The sequence below is a fragment of the Drosophila subobscura genome, chromosome U (assembly GCF_008121235.1).
Source record: "Drosophila subobscura isolate 14011-0131.10 chromosome U, UCBerk_Dsub_1.0, whole genome shotgun sequence".
NCBI classification, from domain to species: domain Eukaryota; kingdom Metazoa; phylum Arthropoda; class Insecta; order Diptera; family Drosophilidae; genus Drosophila; species Drosophila subobscura.
In genome coordinates, this window is record NC_048534.1 from 14,358,015 (window position 1) to 14,385,312 (window position 27,298).

The 27,298-nt window shown below is 46.6% G+C and overlaps 4 protein-coding genes across 10 annotated transcripts; 3 read left to right on the forward strand and 1 right to left on the reverse strand.

Moving 5' to 3' along the window:
• Nucleotides 1-347: 347 nt before the first annotated feature.
• Nucleotides 348-2,599, reverse strand: LOC117900349. Its single transcript, XM_034810694.1, has 3 exons — nucleotides 1,382-2,599; nucleotides 1,109-1,318; nucleotides 348-482 (listed from the first exon to the last, which is right to left on the reverse strand). Exons 1-3 carry the CDS (start codon nucleotides 2,513-2,515, stop codon nucleotides 363-365), a joined length of 1,464 nt encoding a protein of 487 aa, XP_034666585.1. The 5' UTR covers nucleotides 2,516-2,599; the 3' UTR covers nucleotides 348-362.
• Nucleotides 2,600-2,804: 205 nt separating this feature from the next.
• LOC117901386 (lipase 1-like) lies at nucleotides 2,805-6,820 on the forward strand. 7 transcript variants are annotated; one of them, XM_034812117.1, is made up of 8 exons: nucleotides 2,805-3,179; nucleotides 3,252-3,791; nucleotides 3,850-4,008; nucleotides 4,081-5,082; nucleotides 5,302-5,538; nucleotides 5,608-6,147; nucleotides 6,206-6,364; nucleotides 6,428-6,808. In XM_034812117.1, exons 1-8 carry the CDS (start codon nucleotides 2,832-2,834, stop codon nucleotides 6,806-6,808), a joined length of 3,366 nt encoding a protein of 1,121 aa, XP_034668008.1. In that variant the 5' UTR covers nucleotides 2,805-2,831. The 7 variants fall into 7 exon arrangements, with proteins under 7 accessions (XP_034668008.1, XP_034668005.1, XP_034668007.1 ...); XM_034812114.1 differs by having other exon boundaries at nucleotides 4,081-4,987; nucleotides 5,192-5,538; XM_034812116.1 differs by having other exon boundaries at nucleotides 4,081-4,912; nucleotides 5,129-5,538.
• Nucleotides 6,821-9,113: 2,293 nt separating this feature from the next.
• Nucleotides 9,114-11,500, forward strand: LOC117901916. Its single transcript, XM_034812885.1, has 3 exons — nucleotides 9,114-10,435; nucleotides 10,469-10,504; nucleotides 10,573-11,500. The coding sequence occupies exons 1-3, from the start codon at nucleotides 9,379-9,381 to the stop codon at nucleotides 11,316-11,318; spliced, it is 1,839 nt and encodes a 612-aa protein (XP_034668776.1). The 5' UTR covers nucleotides 9,114-9,378; the 3' UTR covers nucleotides 11,319-11,500.
• Nucleotides 11,501-17,756: 6,256 nt separating this feature from the next.
• On the forward strand, nucleotides 17,757-25,969 carry LOC117900252 (lipase 3). Its single transcript, XM_034810551.1, has 5 exons — nucleotides 17,757-18,691; nucleotides 23,495-23,672; nucleotides 23,730-24,091; nucleotides 24,150-24,308; nucleotides 24,999-25,969. The coding sequence occupies exons 1-5, from the start codon at nucleotides 18,455-18,457 to the stop codon at nucleotides 25,632-25,634; spliced, it is 1,572 nt and encodes a 523-aa protein (XP_034666442.1). The 5' UTR covers nucleotides 17,757-18,454; the 3' UTR covers nucleotides 25,635-25,969.
• Nucleotides 25,970-27,298: the final 1,329 nt, after the last annotated feature.

The window sequence follows — 27,298 nt, forward strand, 5'->3', positions numbered from 1 at the left end:
AAGGATGGCCAAGGATAATCAGGGTTTTCTCCCTCCAGCCTTGGCAGCTTAATATCCCATTTGTCCAAGGCTGCACTGAATTTCGATGATACCCTTGGAAACAAATTACAAATCACCGCAAATGTTGGCATGAAGACTAAAGTAAATCATGGCTTAAATCCTCCACAGCAGCCAGCCTTGGCAGCCAAACTAAATTTCGAGTTTGCTGCTTCTAACCAAGGCACCATGCACTATGGAAATATCCCTTTTCTTATAACTTATTCTCTTGTATTTTCACTATAATTTTAGATCACTACAGTTTGAGGATATTCCGAATCCGGGTCCAAATACTGTTTTAAAATTATTTTGCCGGACGGGATTAGTTATGATTTTCGTTGCTTGGGAAGGACTTTTCGGGCCTTCCCCTTCCCCTTAACTTTCTGCTGCGTGTCATTCATTGCAATTCCATTGTCAGCCTTCTGGCGTTCTTGTTGCTCGTTGGCCTGGGGGAAAGGGATCACATTTGTGTATTGGCAAAGACTACAATACAAAGACATTGCATGAGCGACCAAATAACTGTTCAATGGCGTGCTTTAATTTTACGCCCCATAGACAGAGGGGCGCGCGGGGTCTCAATTCTCTCTTCGCCTATGCTTCGTCTCCGCTGATGCACTGCTGCTGCAGGTAGAAGCTTCAACTCACAAGCCTCATCCCCGTCGCACTCTGGGCACAATTTCAGCTTACGAAATTAATAAGTGAATGACAGCTCAATGCATTTTTGTACACTGAAACAATTTTCTACTTTAAGGTATTTTGAAAATTCGATAATTGAAAGCTTTGAAAAGTTCTCTATTAGATGCGTACATTCATTATATCCAAAACTTTTCGACATATGCCAATTATTATTGGCTGCGTGCCCACTGTGCCGCGCCAAAGACTTCAGCGCTGGCCAAAGAATTGTCAAAGCCGAGAAGCGAAGCGGAGGCGAAGGATAGCACAAAAGAGAATTGCGGTACTAAGCAAACGAAAATTGAAGAAGCTTTTGCCCCTCATGCAATTTCTTTGTACATATGTACTTATGTATTGTTTAGTCTTTGCTGGGACATAGGACAAGTATGTATGTGCATACCACTCGGTCGATCTCCGCCTGTTGCTCTGCCTGTATCAAAGCTTGAACTTCGTTAATACGGCGGCGCATAAAGCTCACATTATCATTTGCTTCTTTTAAGTCATCGCGTTCTTTGGCCAGGCGAAAGTTGGTTTGAAGTATTTCGTTCTCCCAGTGTTCCATGTCCCTATAGTATTTATCACTGAGTGCGCTTAATCGATTACGGTAGTCCTGTTATGGATGAACAATAAGTGATGAGTGTGGTTGCGAAAGAGACAGGATGATTACAGTTACCTCGATGATCACGAAGTAGGTATTGAGGGAGGCTTGCGTGGTTTCGTTACTCTGCTGGATCCACCTCCTGACGTCATCGAGCTCCTTCTGTAGCTGGCGGGTGCGCACGTTGTCCTTCATCTCCTGCATCTCCACTTCGGTGGCGTAGTAGGCACAGAGGTAACGGCACTCGATGGGAATCGTCACAGTTGCCTCCATGAGGTGCTGCTGGAGCTCTTCGACCAAGTTGCCCTTGTAGCCCTCCCACCAGGCATTCGAGTAGCGACGAGCCTTGAGATTTGTGGACTCCAAGGAGGCCTTCGACTTTTCCAGGTCCACCTCCAAAGCCTTGTCGATGATCAGCATTTGCTTCTGCTCCCAGATCAGGGCCAGCAGTTTGCGGTAGCCGGCGCCCCTGAAGATCTCTGAGTAGAAATACCTATAGAAACGCTCGGTCTCCTGCAGATCCACCCGGTACTTCGCCCAACCCAGGGTGTTGGCGGTGTGATCCCTCACCAGAACGTCCAAGTAGACAAAGTCCTTAAGCTCGCGCCGTCGAAAAAAATCCTCCAATGACCAGGAGAACATGTTGTGGGGCAGCTCCTTCACATCCATCTCCTCTTTCTGGACACAAGCCTTCTCGAGCACCTGCAGCTGGTAGCATGTTCGCCGAAACATAAAGAACAACGACGACCGCTGCATGGACTCCAGCAGCTCATCATATCGACCCATTTTCGTGGCCAGCGGAAGGAGCTTTTCCCCTATCTGGATGCCGCTGGCCTGTGGCATGAGGGTGTCGAAAGTCTCCTTTTGTTTCAACTTGCGCAAGAAGCTATCGAGGGTCCAATTCGGGGGTCGAGTGGATTGAGGGTCCAACGAATATGCACTAAAGGCAGAGCCCATCGGGGATCCCTCAGGAACTTCTTCATTCGAATTGCCGATACCCAGATCCTCAAATAAGGTCTGCAGGAACTGATCCCGACATTGTGCCGGATCGTAGTTGGGGTCTATAGGCATTATCCTCCTGTATAATTCCTCCATGTCCTCATCGAGTGCGTCCTGCTGCTGGGGTACACCCGATTTGTGCACCCCGCCATATTGCACACTGGCAACGGAATCCATCGATCCCTCCGACATAATTGTGTGGATGGACATGTTGAGGGTCGCCTTGGTGCGTGTAAAGAAAAATAACAAAGGAGCAAAATAATTCAACAAAATGTGAAGGAAGTGAACAATGTGTTGGGAAAACGAATGAAAACAGGAGCAACAGAGCCTATCTACAAGGTAATAGAAAAGGTTCCGTAGCCATTGATAATGACGTCAGTTACGTAAACCCCTCATTCGTAACGCCCATTTCCACGGCTTAGTCTATTTCACACTAGAAATCCGTCTCGACACGCCACATTCCAGAGGGGTCCTATATAAGGCGGATCTCCCAAGTAGCCTGCACTGTAAGCCATCCACTATCAGGATGCGGATCGTTTACTGTAACGCGCTGTTCGCGCTTCTACTCCTCCAGGCCAGCGTCATCATCGAGGCAAGGGATTGCGTGCTCTGCAATATTCTACAACACGGGAAGGAGCGGCTCGCAAATATTCCTCGAATATCTGCCAACCTCAGCATCAATGGGGGGCTTCACATTTCCGGAGGACTCGAGTCACAGTCCTCCAACCAGCCCCAAGCCATCCAATTTCCTGCACGGGAAATCCAATATCCAAGTTTACAGCGGTCAGCTCAGCGCTCGCTTCAAGTAGAGGCCAAGATTGAAATTAGACACTTCACTGAGGCCGACATTGAAATCGATGCGAAGCTTAAGACGGTGAGTCGGATATAAGAATAGGGATAATATAACAAGAATTTGCTCTCTTTAAACATAAAATATTTCTTACAGGTTGAGCTCATCAAAAAGTATGGATTCCCAGTAGAGACCCACTTCGTGACCACTGAGGATGGCTACAAGCTGTGTCTGCACCGCATGCCTCGTCCGGGTGCTCAACCCATTTTGCTAGTCCATGGCCTCATGTCCAGCTCAGCTGCCTTTGTGATGTTGGGGCCGTCAAATGGGTTAGCCTACATCCTGTATCTGCAGGGCTACGATGTCTGGATGCTGAACACGCGCGGAAATATTTACTCCATGGAGCACACAAAGAAGTTTATCAGCATGAAGGACTACTGGGACTTCTCCTTCCATGACATTGGTGTTAAAGATCTGCCACCGTCCATCGACTTGATCCTGGAGCGCACGAACTACCAGCAGATTCAGTACATTGGCCACTCCCAGGGATCGACCGTGTTCTTTGTAATGTGCAGCGAACTGCCTAGCTACTCCAGCAAAGTAATCATCATGCAGGCCCTCTCCCCGCCGGTGTTCATGAAGGAGACTCGCAGTCCAGTGCTCAAGTTTATGAGCTTTTTCAAGGGATCTCTGGCGGTGAGTCTTAGGAATATTTGATGACGTACTTGCCATGACTTACAGGGCGCACTTACAGGTACTATTCCAACAACTAGGAGGCTACGCTGTCTCCCTTACCACAAAGCTCATCGACAAGTTTAGGCACCACATCTGCCCGGCCAACAGGCTCACGAGTAAAATTTGCGGAATGTTTGACTTTGTTCTATGTGGCTTCAATTGGTTAAGCTTTAATATGGTATGAATCTGGCTTGACCTGGTCCAAGAGCAGATGTGGATTAACCCTTTCAATCTTCCTCTCTCCTCTCAGACTCTGACTCCAATCATCATTGGTCACGGTTCCCAGGGATCCGCCACCAAGCTGATCCACCACTATGCCCAGCTGCACACGAAGCTCTTGCTCCACTTCCGTCGCTACGATTACGGTCCGACCATAAACCTCATTCGCTACAAATCCCTTTCCCCACCATCCTATAACCTGTCGCAGACGCAGTGCAAGGTTGTACTGCATCATGGGGAAGACGATTGGCTGGCATCTGGCTCGGACGTCGAAAAACTTCAGGAACGTTTGCCCAACTGCATCGAGAGTCGGAAAGTGGAATTCAAGAGCTTTTCACACTTCGACTTTATCATATCAAAGGATGTGCGGTCCCTGGTCTACGATCGTGTTGTAAACGTGGTTGTCACCAACAAAATTGAGCGAATTGAGCCAAAAACACGGCAGTGGAGTCAAGTGCAATCACCGAATCAGATCAGTTATCAGGGCGATAAAGCTCAAAACACTCTAAGATATCCCGACTCAGACAGCTCAGTTCAGCACACGATTCATATAAGGCGCCAGGGAGATTTGCAGCTGGGAACTAATTCGAATAAGCAGATTCAATATCAGAGACAAGCCCAACTTGAAATATCTAGAAACTCCCATAATCCAATAATGCAAAGCCAAAATAGACCGCAGTGGAGGCAAGTGCATTCAGATAATCAGATCAGTTTGGATGGCGATGAAGCTCAAAACCCTCAAGGATATCCCGAGTCAGACACGCCGGTTCAGCACACAATTCACATCAAGCGCCAGGGAGATTTGCAGCTGGGAACATCCTTCCAACCATCTTCGAATAAGCAGATTCAATATCAGAGACAAGGCCAACTTGAAATATCTAGAGACTCCTCCTATAATCCTATAATTCAAAGCCAAAATATTCCGCAGTGGAGTCAAGGTCAAGTTGTAAACGTTCAACCATTTCCTAACCCAGACAATTCGGTTCAGAACTCGATTCACATAAAGCGCCAGGGAGATTTGCAGCTGGGAACATCCTTCCAACCATCTTCGAATAAGCAGATTAAATATCAGAGACAAGGCCAACTTGAAATATCAAAAGGCTCCTATAATCCAAGCCAAAATATACCGCAGTGGAGTCAAGGTCAAGTTGTAAACGTTCAACCATTTCCTAACCCAGACAGTTCGGTTCAGAACTCGATTCATATAAAGCGCCAGGGAGATTTGCAGCTGGGAACATCCTTCCAACCATCTTCGAATAAGCAGATTCAATATCAGAGACAAGGCCACCTTGAAATATCTAGAGACTCCTCCTATAATCCCATAATTCAAAGCCAAAATATACCGCAGTGGAGTCAAGGTCAAGTTCAAGACATTCAACCAAATCGTAACACAGACAATTCGGTTCAGAACTCGATTCAAATAGAGAAACCGATTCAAATTAATCACTTCACTGAGGCTGACATTGAAACCGATGGGAAGCTTGATACGGTGAGTCGGATATAAGAACATCTTTTATATTATGATTTGCTCTTTTTAAACATAAACTATTTCTTGCAGGTTGAGCTCATCAAAAAGTATGGATTTCCTGTGGAGACCCACTTCGTGACCACTGAAGATGGCTACAAGCTGTGCCTGCACCGCATGCCGCGACCAGGTGCTCAGCCCATTTTGCTGGTCCATGGCCTCATGTCCAGCTCAGCTGCCTGGGTGATGTTGGGCCCGTCAAATGGGTTAGCCTACATCCTGTATCTGCAGGGCTACGATGTCTGGATGCTGAACACGCGCGGAAATATTTACTCCAGGGAACATACGAACAAGTTTATCAGTATGATGGACTACTGGGACTTCTCCTTCCATGACATTGGTGTTAAAGATCTGCCACCGTCCATCGACTTGATCCTGGAGCGCACGAACTACCAGCAGATTCAGTACATTGGCCACTCCCAGGGATCGACCGTGTTCTTTGTAATGTGCAGCGAACTGCCTAGCTACTCCAGCAAAGTAATCATCATGCAGGCCCTCTCCCCGTCGGTGTTCATGAAGGACACTCGCAGTCCAGTGCTCAAGTTTATGGGCTTTTTCAGGGGACCTCTCACGGTAAGTCTTATATGCTTTTTATGACTCAGGTTCCATAACTTCCATGGCGCATTTACAGATGCTGCTTGTAAGACTAGGAGGCTACGCTGTCTCCATTACCACAAAGCTCATCCAGCAGTTTAGGCACCACATCTGCCCGGCCAACAAGATCACGAGTCAAATTTGCGGAGTGTTTGACTTTGTCCTATGCGGCTTCAATTGGTTTGGCTTTAATATGGTATGAATCTGGCTTGACCTGGTCCAGAGCAGATTTGGATTCACGCTTCCTTTCTCTTCTCAGACTCTGACTCCCATCATCGTTGGTCACTCTTCCCAGGGATCCTCCACCAAGCAGATCCACCACTATGCCCAGCTGCAGAAGAAGCTCAACTTCCGTCGCTACGACCTCGGTCCGACTAGAAACCTCATTCGCTACAAATCCCTTTCCCCACCATCCTATAACCTGTCGCAGACGCAGTGCAAGGTTGTACTGCATCATGGAGAAGACGATTGGCTGTCATCTGGCTCGGACGTCGCCAATCTGCAGGAACGTTTGCCCAACTGCATCGAGAGTCGGAAAGTGGAACTCAAGTTCTTTACGCACTTTGACTTTATCATATCTAAGGATGTGCGGCCCCTGGTCTACGATCGTGTTGTAAACTTGGCTGTCACCAACAAATAAGGTTTTGTGGGAGATCCGCAGTATTGATTTTTTTGGGAGACAGTGGATTTCAACACGAAACTTGAATAAACGAGAAGGAACGTTGTGAGTCTAGTTCAAAAGCGACTCTACTTTTTTATCCGGCTGACTTTATACCTGACTGAGCAGTCAGTATAAATGTACATAAATAAGTAGATATGTTTGTAACCATATGATTTATTCGAGGTACTCGAAAGGACTCAAAGAGCAATACCCTATTTAGGGTATTTATGTATTTTTATCGTTTGGGAACCCATAGAGTACATATGTATATATTCTTGATCAGCTTAAAAGCCGAGTCGATATAGCCATGTTTGTCTGTCTGTCCGTCTTGTTTAAAGCTTGTTTCTCAGAAACTATACGAGCTAGAACTATATTTTGCGTGCAGACTCATGTGATATCACGAGAATCAAGTTTTTATTTAAAAGACGCCGAAGTACTGCATCTATACAGAAACAAAAAAGGACTCAGGACTTAATAATTTTTCGACTTTTCTTGAGAGTTTGGGTCCAATTTATGGCTGCATCAATTAGCTTTTTAGAAGGGCAAAGCTCATGAAAAAATGTGGCACAGAGAAACGCTGTGAAAAAAGCATACAAAATAACAGTTTTTAAAAACGATTTCTAAGACCCAAATCTTTCAGAAAAAGTTTGTTTAAAACTTTGATAAAAAGTCGTGACGGGTAGTGTTATCCAAGTTTACTGAAAGGTTTACCAAAACTAATTTACCCAATTAATTTAATTTACTTAGCTTTGATGTGAAAACTCATATTTTATTTTACTATTATATTCTATAAGAAAAATGGTTAATGGTAAAAGTTCTCCACAATGAAATTCTAACTTTATTTGCAAATGTTAAAAACTTTCGAATATTTTAGGAATCAAGTTATTAAGACCATCGATAGGACCGGCTTGCAGAAAAATATCGATACCATCGATAGTGTTCTCGATGGTTTGTACCGATTGTGTGTTTCGGCACGCGTCTCACGCAGTGCTGCCAACTCTTCGGATCATAAAAATGCTTAACTTGATGTAAATAGCCGACAAATGTTTATGGCAGCAAAAAGAAAAAAAGGCTAGAGTAGTGAGACGATATTTTTATTGATTTAATGCAGAACTTTTGAGAATACTCAAAGAGTATATGAATACAGAATAATTTAGATTGGTTAAAATATAATTTACATTTACAACAGTTTACATATGTTACAGCCAGAGAGATGCTTTTCCGACAGCCATTGCTGTTAGTTAGAGTTTTGTATGGCTCGAGGGCATACAATTATTCACCAAAGAAAATCAATGCAGACACCAAAAATTTACATGTTTTCGGTTGGAAGCGTTTCCATCAACTTCGCACTCATTCTGCACCCGCCTTTTACACGCCAAGAGCTCCAGTTTTTAAATTAAGTTTGCAATTGAAATGATGCCAAGGAAGCTAAGGGAATACGGCTGGATACGCCCTTAAATTGATCACGTGTGTGGCATATTTTCATGTTTTGGTGCGAGAAACTGTCACGACAATGCCGAACAAGCGGAAGCGGAAACGCGAAATGTGAAAAATGTGCAGAGGAAACAGAGAAAACAAAGCGGTGACGGGAGGCAGCGTGGCAAAAAGGAGATGGGAACGTGTCGCTTAACAGCCACACGTACGCCGCCACGCCCACAAAGTATGCCTCAGGGGCCCAGGCAGCTCCCCACGACCTCCATTCACATCTCACATGGTATACCGTATACCCATAGGCCTGACTGGCTAAACTCGCTAGGGGAGGGCCCACCATAAGCCCCAAAACGCCGGGAGTACGTGTGTTATTTAATGCTTATCTTTATCCTTTTCCCATTAGTGTTATTGATGGTGGCAGTGGCAATGGCAGTTGCTGTCATTCCAGCTCCCTACAGGTGCGGCCTTGTCCGATGAACTTGTCCTTCGGCTCAACGCTGACAATTGATGCCATGGATACCCGGCAAGGAGGGCAAATCACGCGCTCAGCATTATGTTAATATCCCACGACAGCCATGCATATGGAGCACTTTATATGAATGAGAGTTAAAGCCCTGCCGAATCATTTCCTGGAATTTCCATGAGTGACAAAGGAACCTTTAGAGATTGTTAACTTTCTGAATGAAATCACGGCAAAGATGGGGTTCGATGTGGACTTGAAAATTGTAGCTCTGATTGTGTGTGTTTTCCAACACACCCTTGCAGGACTTTTCCAACACTCAATCTATCGATAGACCTCTGAAAATGCAACCCTATCGAAGTAACTTTCATTTCTAGTCACACACACACGAAGAATAACTTTTTTTTGCCTTGACAATTCCATCACGTCGCTCGGTCTGTCAGTAATTGTGTTTTGTAATGTAGTTTTCGACTGGTGGAGAAACAGTTCACACATTTTTTAACACCATTCCCAACAAATTCAAATGTTTTGGCAACATTTCGTATTAGCATAGCACATAAAAGAGAAGTGGCCGTGGATTTTGCGCTGCTCCAACGACTTCACGAGTTCTATTATCTATTTAAAGCAGCGATCTACAAGAAGCAACATCAGCAGAAAGATGTTGGAATTGAAGTACAACGTGAATCCATATCGCCGGCAGCTGCTGGTCCACGAGGAGGCTGCCATAGAGAGTGCCAAAAAAATATTCAAGGCTGCTGCCGGCCTTCCCAAGCCACTCACTCCGTCCGGTCATGTGCCGGTGCTGGTGGACGTGCGATGCATGGACTCGAAGGCCGTATATCACGTCCATGTGAATATACCTCCAAACGGCTGGTCATCAGAAGAACAAGATGGAGCAAAGTGTCAACCTCTGCAGCTGATGTACCCAAGCGATCAGCGTGACACCGACCTTGATGTGACGACAAATACAATGGGTGGCTGGCACGACCCAAACTGCGCCGACAAGTCTCTGCTGGTGGTCGCTCAGAGGGAGGTTCACGAGATGCTTCCAGGCCCAGTTCGACTTTCCACAAATACCGGGTCTCCCACTGCCCATCAGGCGGACGAGAAGATCAAGGCCCACTTCATGGCGGCCTTGCACCAACAGCAGTCCAGTCCCCTTTACCACTCGGTGCTGTGGCTGAATGAGTGCAAGGAGACTGTGGGGACACACCAGCCGCCTCCCTTGCAGATTGAGGAGCTCCTGCAGGACAAGGCTGAAGATTTTGAGACTAAACCGGAGACCCCACAGAGCGATAATGGTCCGATCTCAAGCCCCCTGAATGGTTACAAGCCAGTCCAGCAGCAGCACTCGCCGAGCCATGACCCTGACCAAGTTCTGGTTCCGGAACTCTGCCTCGACAGCCGTGGTGTTTACGTGCCAAACAAACTGCTACAGGTGCAGCAAGCACAAAAACCCATCAATGGCTTTCGCAAGCAGCTCCAGCAGTCAGATTCGTATCCCTCGATCTACCCGAACGAGCTTCAACCACTGCCCAGAGACGCGTTGCTGCCAAAGAATGGCTTTAAAGCTGGCACCACCAATCAGCATCAGCACAGTTACAGCTCAAGAAAGATTTGGCCACCGCCCAAAGCTAAGTTTGCACACAAAAATGGATTTAAATCATTTGCTCAAATGCGCAATCAGAAGTATTCGTCGCCCCGCTCCCGGGGTGAGCGCCACATGGAACAGGAGATGCAGATCGAAAAGCAGTGGAGTCAGAAGCCACCAAACACGGATGCTGGTGAGTATGCTGACACGCCGCCTTGCATTGACCTTTCCGTTCATGCTGAGCAGTCTTCCATAATTCAGATGAGCCGACTGAGGAGCAGGCCTTCTATCCGAACTTTCCCCCGGAGTGGCGCAATCTGTTCCGGTGGAACAACTGCAGCCTGTGCCATAAGACCATGCGGACCATTCGCAACGCCGTGGAACACTACAGCTCAAAGGAGCACGATCGCCGGATGACGATGCGCACATTGCGTATGCCAGACGGCGGCTTCAATCAGTCCGTCAACCCGTCGGCTGAGTCGCTGCAGGAGCAGCGCAGCGCCAGATCTATCGATTTTTACTGCGAGCTCTGCGATCTGATGCTCACATCGAATGCGCACGCGGACCAGCACTTCCAGGGACGCCGCCACCGGATGGTGGCCAACAAACTCTCCAAGCCCAATGGGTTGGGCCACTACAACGCGGAGGGGCGCTGGGTGCGCACCGACAACAAGTGGATGAACTGCGAGCTCTGCGATGTGAGCATCACTTCCGATTCCCAGATGGCCATGCACATGGCGGGGGCCAAACATCGCAAGCGCGTCGTCGACTGCTACATCAGCGGACACATGGAGGTGCCTTTTGACGGCCACCACGTCTCCACCGACTCGATGTCCGCCCTCCAGCCACTGGGTCCCCACATTCGCAAGTCTGATATTTTCGACATCAATTCAGGCTACTATTGCGACGTGTGCGAGGTACCGCTGAACCATCGGAAGTCGGCGAAGCAGCACATGAAGGGGCGCTTGCACAAGAGGAATATTCATCAGTTGGCAACTGATGACTGACTGAGTGCCTGAGTGGCGGAAGATGATCAGAGAGCGAGCTGCGACCCCATGTTGGGGCGTGTTTCTTTTTTTGCAATTTATTTTTGATCCATTTAATTGTATAAGTATGTTTTATATCTGGATGTTTAATATAATTAGTATAGATAATCATGTAAAAATGGGACACAATTAGTTCTGAAAAATGTTTTATTTTCCATGAAGATATGAAATTGATATTCCACACCCGAAAATATGCTATGGAATTTTGTGAATTAGTTACTTAAACGCCTTTATGCATCTCTACGACACAGCTCCAGCTGTGCAGATTCTACTATAATTTCTAGCAAACCATTTTAAAATATATTAAATAAATTTACAAATAGTTTCAGCGATTCCATGAGGCGGCCCTGACTGTATCAGCACCTAATTAATAATGTGCTGCAAGCCCACCCTGGACCACCTCTGGAATGGCTAAAATGTCTGGAATCTTGTGCTTTTAATTGCCTGCCTGCTTATGCAGAGGCACGCTTCTTCGGCTGTGGCTGTGGCTGTGGCTTGCTGGGAGGGTGCCAGACGGAAATAGCATATAATCTGGTAGTGTCAGTGTCACTGCTCGTGCTGCTGCAGACAATGGGTGACCATAAAACAGGAGTTATCGCTCAACAAATATCAGAGAGTGCCTGCCGCCTGGCCACAATGTCAGTCAGTGCCGAGAGTCTAGACAAAACACGGCGTTAAATAAATACATGACGCTGGCAAAAAAAAAACAACACTCATTGACGCGTCCGCAAAAGCAGAAAAGAGAATCCCGATAAATTTATGGCCATTTTTTTTGCTGCTGTTCGCATTTGTTTGGGTTTGAAGCTCGCTCTGCTGCAAGGTCAACAGCAACGGGGTGTGAAGTAGGGGCATGAACGAACGGGTCTGGACAAGGCCCATTCTGGATCACAGTGGGCGCTGCTATCTATCTACACTCATGTACCCGAATATCCCGACCATTCGGTGTGTCTGGCCAGCAGACGGGAGAAGCCTCAAACATGTTTTCGCATAAATTAAACTTCTTATCTGGCAGTAAAACATTTGACGCCTTTCCTGATGTTGTTCCTGCAGCAATCGCCTCGAATGCACGGAAGTGCATAAACAGCAGCAACAACAAAGGGCTCTGAAAGCAAATGGCGCAAATATAAACAAATATATGGAACGGAAATGGACATTTTATCGATGATATAGTTAATTATACTTACATATGGCACTTGTCGAAGTATCGAATGGATCTTCCCTCTGTTGAAGTGCATATTCCTTTGCATTGGCATTCAACAGTGAATTGAAAAGCAAAAGAATAATGAAAGCAATTCACTTTAAGAGGAGACACAAAAACTGTTTAATGTTCCAGTGTTGAAGATTATGAGAATGCAGAAAGTTGCGAAATTCCCCTGCGAACAACTGCTTGGGCAAGCTAACTGTTCTGCGAGCATCGAGACTCTCATTGTCTGAAGCTCTCTCTCAATGCATCTCGCTCTCCCTCTCCCTACCCACGCCGTTTGCTGCAGCGCAACACGCTCGCATGACGCTCTCTAGTTACCGTCTCCCTTTTGATCTGTACTTGAACAGCATCGCTCTCCCTCTGCTCGCTCTCTCAAACACTAACGCCAACGCAGCTGTGAGCGCAGACAGTGCACTGTCCACTGCAGTGGACAAGTCGGTGCGTGCATGGCAACGGTAAAAGCTGTGACCAATAACAAACGGTAAAGTGCAAAGAAGACAATGAAAGGTAACACCGCAGGCAATTTAGTTATGAATCGCCAAGAATACACGGCACATAAATTAATATCCGGCTTTAAATACCTTTATATTTATGATAAATTGAAATCCTTTAGGTGCAGTTCTTACCGCACGCTGCAACCGCTGCTTCACTTTAATTAGAAGCTCTTTAAAATTCGGGGCACTCCCCCACGGCGATGTTGCACATGTTTACATTGCACATTACACGGCGACCCCAGAAAATTGCGTTGCGTTGAGTTTGTGTACAACTGTGTAAACAAATTAATTATGCAACTTTGTGGCTGAACAAACTGATCTCCTGCCCTCGGCCTGTTCCTCTCGCTCAATAAAGTATCCTTTCAACGTATTTCCCCTTTTTCCCCCTTCGAAACGGGGAACCACAGGCTCAGCCCCAAACCACTCCCCACTGGCATGCTGCAAAATGGTCGCTGTAGCCGCTCAGGCGTAAGAAAATTTATGCGTGGTAATGCCAAAACCAAAACCAAAACACATTCTCCCGGGCAAACTCTTGGCTCTGACGACTAATTTGCATGCGCATAGCCCCCAGATACAGATACATTTACAGCGAGAGCTACAGACTCCCAGATATTCAGGAGCAAAGAGCCTGCAGCTGTGCAATAAGCATTATTTTTGGCCAAATGCTCGCTCCGGTTAAGCACTGAGGTAATTTCAAATATCAAGTATAATAACTCACTTAATTCCTTTACTAACTCGACCGTAATGTGTAACAAGTTTCTAACACTTTTGTGTTTAGATCCAAAGTAACAAAAAAGTGAAAAGTAATTTCTTCTAATTTACGATCAGACTGTTATGTGTTATGTGATAAACATTTCTTTATTTCTCAGTGCTGGCTGTCATTTGTCGTCGTCTTTATAGCACTTACGCTGTGTTACGCGCTCTTTCAGCGTTATGTGTCAAAGGTAGATTCAAATTTCATAAAGGGTGTGTTGGGGATCAAGCGGAGAGGTTCAAAGCGTGTGAAGTGCGCTTTGTTTTTTGCTGGATTATATAAAAAGGCTTTTAATGTTTTTAATTGTTACGTGTTTGGCGTGCTTTCTGTGCCACACGAAGCACGTTCAGCAGTCGGAGACAGACAGAGAGAGAGAGAGTCTAAGCTGTGGGGCAGGTTCTCTAGAGACCAACTCATCATCATCCAAACACTTTGCGCGTCAAATGTAAAATTGAACAAGACGTTTGATTAGAATTCATATTAAGCGACACAAACATTGACAGTTACAACCCAAAACCACTGGGACCAGCCCGACAACCAGGAGGACAGGGGAAGAGAGACAGAGAAACATTTTTATTTTTTTTTGGGATATGTGTGGGATATGTGTCAATTGAACGAATCGAAGCGATGCCAGAGACAAGCCCAAAACCGCACCAAACCGGCTTTTGCATAAAGTTGTATTATTTACGTTTCAAAATATTGCCAGAAATGTAAACAGGAACACACGTCCACAGCCATGGCTTGAGGCACAGTGCCAGCAGCAGCGTGCAAAAGCTGCTCCTGCTACCATGACACATTTACCAATATTTTCGCTGTTGTTGCTGTGCCTGGCGATTGACAAATCTGGAGAGGCATTTGGTTCGGTCTCGTGTTGCTGTTGTTGTGACAAGTCCACCTGCAAGCAAAAGCAAACAAACAACGCCACCATGGCTCCATCTCGCGGCTCGTGTCTACCTGCAACAATCCAAAAACTCAACAAAAGTTGTCTCAAAAAAACAAGACTTTTGGCAAATGAAAGTACTGCGAAGCAGATATGCCCTTTATCAACTGAAATAGTATCCATAATTCAAAGTTAAACTAATCTTTGGACTAAATCCGCAGAGTTAGTTCCCAAATAATCGTTACTTTGGCCACCTGCATCTGATGTTCGGACAGCCTTTTGCCACTTGCAGTGTACACTTAAAACGCCTTACTATGTCGCCATTAGCAGAGTTTTCTTAGTTTGCAGAGCTGTGCATGCAGCGAAAGAGAGGTAGCAGCCTGACTGGCAGATTATATAATGCCAGGCGAACCGATAGAGAGAAGAGACTGCTGATACAGTGACTGCGCCTGCATTTGGAACTGCTAGGCAATCAACCTGAATGCAATTGGAATTGGTATGCCATGGCATAGGAATTTGTTACCAAATATTGATGACATCAACGGCAGCCACATCAAAAATCCTGCTCAGCTGCTGCTTATCAGCGAAAGAAAACGAAAACCCGAAAGCTGCCAGCTACCACGATACGCAGTCTGAGCAGTCGGGGTGCTGTCGGGGCGCTGTCGGGTTGCCGTTAAACGCCCCTGCATTGGATTGGCGTTGTTGCGACTGTTTGTAATCATAGTGATTTGGTTCCATGGTTTGGCTCCTTGGGCGTGGGCGTGGGTAGCAGGTGACAGGCGTCGCAATTAAATGGCATCTTAAAATTTCCATAAAACGCAATCTCTGGCGGAATGTCCTGGGGGACAGGTGTGGGCTATAGGCATGAGTACATAGTTCATTTATTTATTTTTATGCACCAGTACAGTATTTAGCCTTGGTTGTTGCTGTCGTTTTATTCTGGTTTTGTTTCAGTTGAGTAAACCTCTAGGAAATAACAGCTAACACAGGTTATCTCCCAGGTTAAAGTATTGTTTAAAAATTGTTCTCCAAATCGGGATCATGTGTTAAGTGCAATTAAAATATTAGCGCAACAATAAAGCTTCTGCCGTGCAGCTTCACGCAGCACAGAGCGACGTGAACTGTGATTAACTTCTGGAACTTATGTATATGTAAGTATTTACGTATGAACATACATATGTATGCATGTACATATTTATGTACTCCCAATTTGGGATAATGTGGAAATGAGATGAGCCACTCAACCCGAAAGTGTGTCAAGCAGAGAGTAAACGCAGACAACGATAAACACTTTTGTCAAGGTCGCAGCGAAGTACGTGACGAAGAACCAGAGGAGGACGACAGGGACAGCAGAGAAATGAACGACCAAGCTGGGACGTCAAGCCTCTGACTCTTTCACTCTTTTTTTTACCACATAAAATGTTCAGCGTGTCACGCTCGCTTTTAGTGCAACAACTAAAATTACCTCGCGCCTGGAGACCTTCGGTTTGGCTGCATTAACCCCTTGCGACACAACGTCCAATTTTCAGCTAATAGAAATAACATAAAATAAATTATGGTTACATTTTTGTGGTTGCAATTGGAAATTTGTGCTGCCAAAAATTCCAAAAATACTGAAGTTGTAGGCATCTGTGTGAAGCCAGCAAAACGCCACAGATAATTGTCTCTGAAACCGAAGCAATTCACAGCTGCCGGACGTGAGGCAAAGAAGTGGACGACCCTGCCCGCCCCATCACCATCTTTGCCGCCTGTGATTGCATGTGGCACGTGTTCATGACATTCTAGCAAGTGCAAATCTGTTGCTCATAATGGAGTTTCAATGCATTATCTCACCTTGAGATGTGGCCGAGTGATCTTAGCCTTGGGCAGTGACAAATTGCCCGGACTCGTACACAAACGTCGATCAGAAATCGGTGATCAATTCGGTTTGTTTTCATGCAGTCCATGTTGTAAAATTTCTTACGTTTATTTTCAAGGGTATTCAACATTTCGCGTTCGCTTCTTCTTTGCAGCTTCTTCCCCACTTCGTGGCCTTTTCCTCTTATTTCTTTCCGACTCTCCCGATGTGGAAAGAATGCATGTAAAAATGGTGATTGAATTTATGATTAATGTGGGTACCGGCTGTCATTGTGGCCTGTGCTTGGTCGCGGCAAATTGGCCCGGCCAAGGTTAACAACTGAGACAAGAAATAAAAGACAAGCGGGAGGAGACCATTGTAAGATCGGCTGGGAACTCAGCGATTAAGACTAAGTATCCAACGACACAATACTCGCACACAAGGCCCCAAGTGCGCGGGCAAGCAGAAATAATGGCAATAATAGGCGGAAGGGTGATCAAATGTTTGGGGGAGCTCGCTCGAGTTTTGTGAAAATTGGGATATGGGGCATGGGAAATGGCAGGGGAGTGGAGTGCAACTCCTGAAACTTCAGCGAGGCGTGGCCCATAGGAAAATTATGCATAATTTGGCTTGCAGTTTCGTTAGAGCCAATTGCAAACGTAACCGGCTGCATGGGCCAAACATTTCAACAGTCAGCATGCGGCGTTGCGTCGGAGGCATCAGGCACCAAGAGACGAACCACCATAACCGAAGCAAGCCAAAACAACCCGAATGCCAAACGATCGAGCCTCTAATCGCGCCTCTTGTCTACTCCGAAATAAAACGAAACGAATGACTTAAGCCAGAAACTAGTTGGGCACGCGCCAGCAACTGTGCGCAGAGTTGTAGGAGGGGGGAGTGCTTAGGTACTGAGATGGAACACTGAGATGGGTCGGAAAAGGGACTACCACTGGTATAGCTGTGCTATATCCATCCTTCCTAGTTTTCAACCTACCCATACGTAACATGCAGCACAATATTGTGACTTACCTTCCATTGAGTGTATGGTATGGAACTTAGCTTCCACAAGTAAATGCAATCCACAGACAGTCGGTGGTGCGGCTCAAACAAGTTCGCTGGCATGCAAGGTGTGTTATAAAGTGAGGTGAGGTAAAATTCAGTTGATTTCAGCCACGAACGAGCGGAATGAGCGTCATTTAAAGCGTTGTGTATTTTAAAAAATTGAAAAAAACGATGTAGGCAACGGCGGAGAGACTTGGCATGGCAAATGCAAGCAAATGATCGTCGTGAACGCACCTGTAGCGCTCGTTGTAATTTTTTGTTGAAACTGTCGTGCCAAACGCGTGTCGTGTGAAGACGGATGAATAGCCTAAGCCGCAGCTGAAGGTTCTACAGACTTTGTGGTGTGCCGAATGGGATAGGGAGCTGCTTTGAAAGTGAAATTAACAAACAAACCCGAAACAATATTCAGCTCTCTCAGAGTAAACTAAGCAGAAAGTGTGATTTAAGCAAGTGCAAAATTTTGCGGAGAGTAAACTCCCATATCAGATAAATAAATCTTTATGGTACACTAAATATCAAGACCCGGCTGAATAACCTACGGAATACCCAAATATCAGCTGTGAATACTGTGCTTCAAGTGCAAAATTTAACCAAAAGGATACCCAGCCAACCAGCGGCCAAACACAAACACATAACAGCTGGCAAGTCGATCTGTGACGAAAGCGGGAGAGAGAGAGAGAGCTAGAGACAGTCGCGACGACGTAACCGTTACGCTTAGATGCAAGCCTGGGTGCTGCATTAGCCAATTTGCCCCATTTCGAGTGTCTGAGCGCAATTGTCAGCTGTGAGCGCGAGAGTTGTGCGAGACTGTGAGAGTGAGTGCTTTGCATTTTCGATCTGTGAGTGCCACTGGAGCCCCTTTTGCAATGCGGGCAAGCGACTTTGCTTGCGGCCGCCTGCTGGTGGCCCTGCTACTGCATTGCCTGGTGGCTCTGCAGGTGTGCGGTCGGGCCGGTGCCTTCACCCTCCTCTCGCCCTTCAGCTATAGCTCGCTGAGCTTCAAGAATCTCCTGAACTCGGTGCTGCTCTCGAGCAACGCAAACCTGGCCGGTGGGGGTAGGAACCTCAAGTCCGACGTGCTCGAGGATGCATCTCTCATAACGGTAAGTCTCTCTCTGGTTCCATTCTCCTCCACATTTGTTTTTGGTCTGTTTTTCTGTGTTATTGTTTTCGGTTTTCGCTGTTGTTGTTTTGTCACGGCATTACATTTGTATCTACATTTATCTTTCGTTTCTCATATTTTGTTTTGGCTGGACAACTTTTCTATGTCAAATAAATTTACACTGCCGCGGTGGTTCGAAAGAAAGTTTCCGTTCTCGGGGTTCGTTGACATCGACGCTCACGTGAAACGGGCAGAACTATTTACAGTTTAATGATGTCTTGTAAAGGTTGGGGTAGGGGGCACGGGCACTTTGTAACGGTGGGCTCACATGATGCGCTGCAGTTCGTGTGCACCAAAGAGAGAGGTGGAGAGTGCGCAATTACCGTACTCTGTGATGCCATTGAGTGGAGTAATTGATGGAGAGCTTTAAAGCTTGACCAAAAATATTACGTTGTTGTTTACGGGACTAAGTAGAGCATTCTTCAGTTTGTTGGAATATGAAATTATATTTTTAGTCTGCGTCTGAAAGTAATCAATTCTCTGATTGAATTTACTTCGATTTGTACTCTAAACTAATTTACAACCAAAACACAAGCTTTGATTTTTCTTCACTTCACGCATGAGAGTTGTTACACACAAAATAGAAGTGTAACCTCCAAGTTCACTGAATGCCAGCGATCTTAGATTCAATAAGCAACTGCTGGCCGCACTGACCTTGAGCTCATTTACCCCATTCACGTGCCCCACAATTGGATCACATTTTCATTCAGTTCTCGTGCACATCGAAGCCTGGGGCCTGGCTTGCAGCAATTTTCTTGTGGAATTCCCAGCAACTCCCAAGGTTAACCGATTGGCACTCGAAGAAAACAGAAGTTTGGGAAAATCTCACAGTAATCGTGGACTTGGGGTGGGGTCAACAAACAGATGGGCGAAAATAAACAAAGCCAAAGGAAAGGCAAAGGTACGCTTATTATTAACCAGTGTCTATGTGCAGAGAAATGATAACGTAACGACTTTATGGGACCTACGTGATCCGTTGTTGTTATGCAGACCCCAAAACTATTGTCACCGAACTGTCACCGAACTGAACCCAGTATCTACTTCAGTTAGGGCCCAGTCAAGTGGATCTTATGCAAAGTCATTGCTGGGCTTACAAACGCGTCCACGGGCGCGTGTCTGCACTGTAATCACGTCGAAGTTTGAATAAAGCAGTGGGGCTCTTTGGCTCTTTGGGCTCTTTGGGCTCTTTGGCTCCTCGGCAATTTCTGCACGTTGCCAATTGCATAATCGGCGGCGGGGCGAGGGAGATGGCAGCCAGGTTCCCATTGTGTATGGCGGGAGACACCTTTCATGGTGCACAATAACAAATTGAAATTGTCAAAGCCACACAATCGTCAGTCTGCAATTAGGCTAACCTGTCCACGTCCACGTCCACGTTCAGGTGCAGGTGCAGGTCCACGTTCCCGTCCACGCTTATGCCGCTTGACTGACTTTGAAATATGGGTTAGCAGTCTCCGCCAGCACAGCCTCAGATGTCACCGAAGTAAGACTCTGGCACTGGCCACAACAAGGAAATAGTTTTGCCATTTGGCTCGGCATGGATCTCTGTTGTTCCTCCTTTGTTTTGCCAAAAGCAAAAGCAAAACATTTTCATTTTGGTTTTTGCTTTAATTTGAATTTAAATATTTCCGCGTTGTGCTCCTTTTGGAACGACATGCCAAGGGTCTGATTCAAACGAAGGTGCTGGAACTCTGATAGTAAAATACTTAGATATTCGATAACACTAAAAGGGAGTCAAGTTCAAGCGAAAAGTTTCAATTAAGATGCTTAAACTGAGTGGATCAATGTATCATCTGTAAACCTTCATCAATCTGTTTTTCCCTTTGTTGGAGCCCAAACATTTGCATATCTTATAAGGCAGACTGCTCCAAATGATCAGCATCTTGGGCGAGAAGTTCAAATGTGATTAACCCTCTGCATTTCGATGTCATCAAATGATGTCAGTGAGGCACAAAGAAGTCAACGAGCGGCCAACGCCAATCATAAATACAACCATCGATAGGACAGGGGAGCCTCTGGCTCCGACTTGACACCAAATTGAGGTGGAAAACTGGTTGGCCACTCGCATAATGACAGTGTTAAGAGACGAACAGAGAGAAGTCAATATCAAGGTCAGTTACAAAATGAGCGATGTGCCCAAGTGGAGACGAGACGAGCTCTGAAATCCATCCAGCCAACGAAAACAAAAGTGATGTCTGAGCTCTGGCTCCGGTCTCCGCCGGAATCGAATCGAAAGCGCTGACGAGCGCCCTCAAGTTCGACGAGCAAAAGTGTTTTATGCAAATGAACCAAAAGGCGCGCCACTAAACATAACCGGCAGACGTTGACACTAAAAATTTGCATTGATATTTCAAACGTAAAAATACACAGCGAAAAAAAAACAAAAAACATTGAAGTGAAGCTACAAAAGCCCAAAAGGCCCATGCAACGCACCAAGTACAGTAAACGCAGGCTAGGTGGAACCTCGAATAAGTAAAGAAATAAATAAATACAGCAGGGAAGGAGCAGGCTATGGGCAATTGTGGTTCAGGCAGTAGCAGAAGCTACTGCAGATATTTAATACAATTTGCGGAAACGATTCCTAAAGCAAAAAATGACAACTAAATGGGGATCCCAACTCGACTTGCTCATAGACAATGCGCACTGTGAAGACACACACAAAGCTCCATTGCCAATTAGCGTGGACCCGAACCATCGGCAGCAGCCAAACACAAAAAACAAAAATTAGTGGGTCATGATGAGCGCATTATGGTAATCGCGATCCGAGTCGCTGCTGCATGCTGTATGCTCTACGGTGTACGCTGTATGTTGTAGGTGCTAATGAAGTTTCCGTGGCTGTGAGCCAAACGAAAAATGTTCAGTTAGTAAAACAGTAAGCACACATCCAGCGCACAGTGCACACACAAAAAAAACATATTGCGGTCAGACAGCAAATGAGAAACGAGTCCGAAAATCAACTGACAGCCAGCCACAATTCGTTTTTATTTTCACATTGGGCCAAGCTGCAGACCACTGGGTCCCGTCCGACATTTACCTATTTCTCTATTTCTCTATTTCTATTTCTCTGCGGGGTTTTGGCATTTAATTATGGTTTTCCAACCTTTACACAGCTCGCTTTTGCCTTGCAATTTGCTTGATTTATTTACGAGCTGCGTGTCTGTGTGTGTTTTTGCCACAAAGCAAACATTTCCATATGCGAGCAACGAGGGTGAGGTTTTCCATCTTCAGTTTTTATCAATTGAATTTCGAGCGATGGATGTGCATGGAGCGCGGATCTATATTGATTTTCAACACATATAACTCTGTCTTTAGCCTGTTTGTAGGACACAGAAATATGTTTGATTGTGAAGCACCATTGGGCCTCCAACTTTATTAGCATGGCCATTTCTAGGCCACAATCAATTTGATTTCGGCTAATTGCAGTGCTTAAATGGGCATAAAAAAGCAAACCACAACTTGAATTGTTTATGCAATAAGTTTTATTAATTGCAAAGACCATAAGTTGTGTTCCCCGGCAGAGACATAAAAACATTTCTTCACTTTGTCTTACCGCAGAGGTTGGCAAACATTTTGGCGCCGTGTCCCAACGCTGTCAGCAGGGAGAGACGGACCCCGGGCGGTGCGGTGGCACTTTGTTGCACTTTGCGCCTCTGTGCAATGCCTTCAATATTTGCCAGATGCGGCGCAAAGTGTGTCAAGCCAAGAAAAACAAACTTCAGCTCAGCTGTTGCAATTTTTGTAGCGGCATGTCCAAGCGGCTTTCTGCGGCTGCCGCTCTTCGCAGCTCGTTCGCTCGTTCATTCTTTCATTCGAACAAAGAAGTGATGTAAGCCGGGAAAGAGCCAGGGAAACTGCCGAAAATGTATGCCTAAACATTTGCCAAAATCCACTCGAAACCCAAACAAAACCGAAACCGAAACCGAAAGAGTAGGAAAAGTATTTCACTGGCGCACTTCGGGTACCACTTCCTCGTGTTGTCCAACCAGCCGGCAAGTCAGTTGGCCAATTGCAATGTTTAATACGAGTGCGAGTAGTATTTTGTTGTTGCTTCTGCCGCTGGTCATTCGCTGCCAAGGTTAATTAAAATTCCGGCCAGCTCCCATCGCCTCATTTCAGTATCTTTTCATTCATTTGTTTGTGCACTTTGTGTGTAATCGCGTGTTTGTGGCTCCGTTTCAACAACTGTGTTATAAGTACACTTACATAAGTACACTCCCAAATAGTCGAAACCTATCAAAGATATCACGGACTACAAATCTCCACGAGCAGGAAGAAGAAATATGAATTTCAGACGGTGCGTACGGGCAATACGTGACTGGGTTGAGCTATGGCCCCTAGAGAATCCCCCCAATGATCATTGTCAATTTATAGTTTTGCGGTGTCAATAAAGAAATTCTATAAGGCTGTGAGTGCTTCGTCATACCCAAGCTGACAGTCAGAATAGTTGTGCCAGGGGGAAGGCAGTGCCAAATTCCCTGAATGCAAAGAGCAAAGAAATTTGTGCCCAGTTCTGCCACTGGCTGGCTGGAACTTTATTAGCTTGTTGATGCCGCAAATTGAAATTCATTAGCTGAAAATGACTGCTGCTGCTGCTGCTCTCCACGCCAAGTATGCAAATGGCAGCCACAGAAAAAGAGGCAGAGGAGCAGGGAGCCACAAGGCCAGTCTGCGGCCAGCGACAACTCAATTTCACACTGCCATGACTCGCACTGCTAACACCTTTCCAACTGCCTCGTTCTTTCAGCCCAAATTGATACGCAAATATGGCTATCCCTCGGAGACACACACCGTGGTGACGAAGGATGGCTACATCCTGGAAATGCATCGCATACCGAAGAAGGGCGCGCAGCCGGTGCTGCTGATGCACGGCATCCTGGACACATCGGCTACGTGGGTGCTCATGGGTCCCAAGTCGGGTTTGGGTGAGTCAAGGAACAGAACGGACTCCACACAGAAGTGAAACCCTTTCTCCCCTCCAGGTTACATGCTCTCCGACCTGGGCTACGATGTCTGGATGGGCAACTCGCGCGGCAATCGCTACTCGAAGAACCACACCAGCTTGAACAGCGACTACCAGGAGTTCTGGGACTTCACCTTCCACGAGATGGGAAAGTACGATCTGCCGGCGAACATCGACTACATCCTGAGCAAAACGGGCCACGAGCAGCTGCACTACGTCGGGCACTCCCAGGGCACGGCCATCTTCTGGGTGCTGTGCTCGGAGCAGCCCGCGTACACGCAGAAAATTACCTCCATGCACGCTCTGGCACCCATTGCCTACATCCACGACATGAAGAGCCCGCTCTTCCGCACGCTGGTGCTCTTCCTCGACTTTCTAACAGTAGGTGCGAGTCCCTCCCAACTTCCCTGCTCTGACTCCGCTCTGTTTCTCGCCACAGGCCGCCACACGAATGCTGCGCATCACGGAGTTCATGCCCAACACAAAGTTCCTGGTGGACCACAGTCAGGTTGTGTGCCACGACAATGCCATGACGCAGGACGTCTGCTCCAACATCCTCTTTCTGGTGGCCGGCTACAACTCCGAGCAGCTGAACAAAGTGAGTGGCAGTCGGCGGTGTCGCCATGCGGCGGCCATCGATTCGGTGTCGCTGGCCTTCCGGCAGATTCTCTCCATTGAGCCTGGCACTTAATTAAGCCGCCACAAGTCGATTGTTGTTGCTGGGTTCGGGCTGCGTGGCTTCAGCAGAGCCAACAATCTGCAATTGTCACATAATTTAGTTTACTTTATTTGAATTCAAACTCCAGCCAGCCTGCAATCGGGTCTTGGTTCAAGCCACTATCTTAATCCCGCCTGCAGCCACGATGTTTGCATTAAGTAAAGCCGTCTCCCCCCCTGCATAACTTGCACGTTAATCGACCGCAAGTTAAACGCCCGCAGAGTGGAAATTATGGCGCACAGCTCGCAGGGGGGAGTACATTGCCAGGGTGTCATTATCTATTGTGTCAGTGCACGGCCAGAGGGTCGGGTGTCGCCGCTTGTTGCTGGCAATTGGCATAATTAACCGGCACACTCGGGCAGCTGCAGAGCCCCCGACAATGCATGCAAATTAGGCGCGCGACTCGCTGGGCCGAACATGAACCCAGAAACATATCCTCCCAGCACCCAGCACCCAGCAACCGCCTCCAACACGGTCCAGGCCGTGTAGCATTGTGTTCTGCGGACAGGTGTGGGGGTGGAACAACATTTTGTGGAGTTTCCAACTGAATTTATCTTCTCTCTCCTGCAGACAATGCTGCCCGTGATGCTGAGCCACACGCCCTCGGGCGCTTCCATCAAGCAGCTGGAGCACTTTGGGCAGCTGATGAAGTCCGGGCACTTCCGCAAGTTCGATCGGGGATACCTGAGGAATCAGCTGGAGTACAACCGGATTACGCCGCCGGACTACGACCTGTCGCGGGTCAAGGTGCCAGTGGCCCTGTACTACTCGGTGAACGATCTGCTGGTGTCCACCACGGGCGTGGACCGGCTGGCCAGGGAGCTGCCCAACGTCATCGACAAGTACTTGGTGCCCATGGAGCGCTTCAACCACTTGGACTTCCTGTGGGCCATCGACGTGAAGCCTTTGGTCTACAACCGCCTCGTGCGGAACATTCGGCGCGTGGAGAACCACAAGGCAAAGCTGACGGCCAACCTGGCCAGCTTCTTGGCCATGCAGCTGCAGCGGCAGCAGCTGCAGAACCAAATTCAAATGCAAATGTCGCAGCTGCCCCACGGCCTGGGACTGGAGCTGATCGCGACGACGACTCCGGCCACTACGGGCACCACGACTACTCCGGGCACGACCACATCCACGGAGGATGAGCTGGAGGCGGGATTCGGAACCACCAGCACCCCTTTGGAGCCACTTTACGCGAGAGTTTGACGGCAAAGCATTGACTCCCTCTCGCTCCCAATTTCATATGACTGTGATGACATTTTAACACTTACGCTCCAAACGCAGCTCCTCGGTCCAAGCAGGGACCCTCCGCTCAATTCATCCACTCAGGCATCACCTTTCCAATCATTTGATAACTTTGCTTGAACGCTTTCAATGTTGAGCCCCGAAACTGTTTATCAGATTCACTTTCATCCCGATTGTGGCACCCATTTTTGCTCTTTGCTTCCCGCAATACTTTAATTTATGCGTACAAATTAATGAGTAAATCGGAACGTATGTTTATGTTATATAATAAATAAATATTATAAGAGAAAATGAGAGTTCTTTTGTTGTTATAAATATCTATAAATGCCATACAAATACTCGTAGAGGGGACCCCAAGAGCTGGGCTGTTTATTCCGCTCGAACGGGTTGTAGGTCCTTGAATTGGGATTCAGGACAGACAGTGGAAGGAATTTAAATTGAATTCGACACTGCCCTGCGATAAAAGAGTATGCGTATTATTGTTATTGATTCGAAACACATTTATTTGTCGCTTGGAATAAGGCAAGGATGTAACATCCGCAACGCAGATTAAACAACTTTTTTACTATGCCCAAACCAATGTTTCAAAGTCTTCAAAACTCCCAAACAAACCTCTGAAAAACACACACAAAATACAATTTGTAACTTCAAAATAAGCCTTAACTATGAACCACAAAATTCACTGACGAAAAGTTGTGTTTGATGCCAGGTGAATCCAGGGCGAGATCGTCTGCGCCGGACATCGCGAGGTCGGAGTCGAACTCTCACACTTTACAGCTGAGCAACTCAAACTTGCTGCACACTTTTGAGCTGCAAAATAAAAATGTCAAACTGTAATGTAGTTGTGTGCAGCATGTCGAATGTAGATCTTGGATGAATGTACATGAATTTACATGCATTTCTACACATAAAACGATACGCGATTAAATAATACAAGCGCGAAAAATAGAAATACATTTTGAGAGCATCTAAAATGGAACTGAACAACCAATTCCTGCAATCATCACAATGAGAAGTAAACTGTTAAAACTATTTATCGCAGTCTGAAGATATCTCAACCTTATGCGTCTGTCCCCTGATGAGCATTCTGGCTCCACGCAACGCAAACAATAAATTTCTGTAAGGCAAACCCGGGTGAAACCACAGAGAAATTCATTGGACTCCAGTGGCCTCGGCAGGTGCATAAATGGCGAGAGAAAAGTCGAAGCAAGCAGCGCTAACGTTTAATTTAAACTGAAAAGTCAACTCCCTTGGACAGGAATCGAAGGAAATTGTAGGACGGTGGAGCAGGGAGGAGCCTGGAGCCTGCAGGAAGCCTCCAGAGCCGCAGTTGTGCACTTTCAGCGACAAGTGGAAGCCGCGTGCCCAACGAATTGCCTTCATTTGTCGTTGGCTGGCGTCTCGGCGACTGCTGACAGAAGCAATGAAGCAGGAAGCAGGGGAAACGCAGTTGGCGGCTCTCCGGAGGACCAACTGTGAGCAAACTTTCAGCTCTTACTGTCGCTGAATAAACAAACAAACACAAACAGGAAGCAATGGCTTTTCGGGCAGGAGTGGCAGAAAGGACTGCCAAAGAGTTTCGACTTGCAGGTGATATTTCCCCAGTGGCAGCAGCGTTCCCGCGG

What these genes read in the sequence shown, in the direction of transcription:
- LOC117900349 (XM_034810694.1), bottom strand. Translation starts at nt 2,515, where the DNA reads ATGTCCATCCACACAATTATGTCGGAGGGATCGATGGATTCCGTTGCC. An exon ending in CCTACTTCGTGATCATCGAG is followed by an intron (nt 1,319 to 1,381) that starts GTAACTGTAATC and finishes CATCCATAACAG; the next exon opens with GACTACCGTAATCGATTAAG. An exon ending in AGGCGGAGATCGACCGAGTG is followed by an intron (nt 483 to 1,108) that starts GTATGCACATAC and finishes CCTTTCCCCCAG; the next exon opens with GCCAACGAGCAACAAGAACG.
- LOC117901386 (XM_034812112.1), top strand. Translation starts at nt 2,832, where the DNA reads ATGCGGATCGTTTACTGTAACGCGCTGTTCGCGCTTCTACTCCTCCAG. An exon ending in TTTTCAAGGGATCTCTGGCG is followed by an intron (nt 3,792 to 3,849) that starts GTGAGTCTTAGG and finishes GCGCACTTACAG; the next exon opens with GTACTATTCCAACAACTAGG. An exon ending in ATTGGTTTGGCTTTAATATG is followed by an intron (nt 6,365 to 6,427) that starts GTATGAATCTGG and finishes TTCTCTTCTCAG; the next exon opens with ACTCTGACTCCCATCATCGT.
- LOC117901916 (XM_034812885.1), top strand. Translation starts at nt 9,379, where the DNA reads ATGTTGGAATTGAAGTACAACGTGAATCCATATCGCCGGCAGCTGCTG. An exon ending in GTCGCCCCGCTCCCGGGGTG is followed by an intron (nt 10,436 to 10,468) that starts AGCGCCACATGG and finishes TGCAGATCGAAA; the next exon opens with AGCAGTGGAGTCAGAAGCCA. An exon ending in GCCACCAAACACGGATGCTG is followed by an intron (nt 10,505 to 10,572) that starts GTGAGTATGCTG and finishes TCCATAATTCAG; the next exon opens with ATGAGCCGACTGAGGAGCAG.
- LOC117900252 (XM_034810551.1), top strand. Translation starts at nt 18,455, where the DNA reads ATGCGGGCAAGCGACTTTGCTTGCGGCCGCCTGCTGGTGGCCCTGCTA. An exon ending in GGGTCCCAAGTCGGGTTTGG is followed by an intron (nt 23,673 to 23,729) that starts GTGAGTCAAGGA and finishes TCTCCCCTCCAG; the next exon opens with GTTACATGCTCTCCGACCTG. An exon ending in TCTTCCTCGACTTTCTAACA is followed by an intron (nt 24,092 to 24,149) that starts GTAGGTGCGAGT and finishes TTCTCGCCACAG; the next exon opens with GCCGCCACACGAATGCTGCG.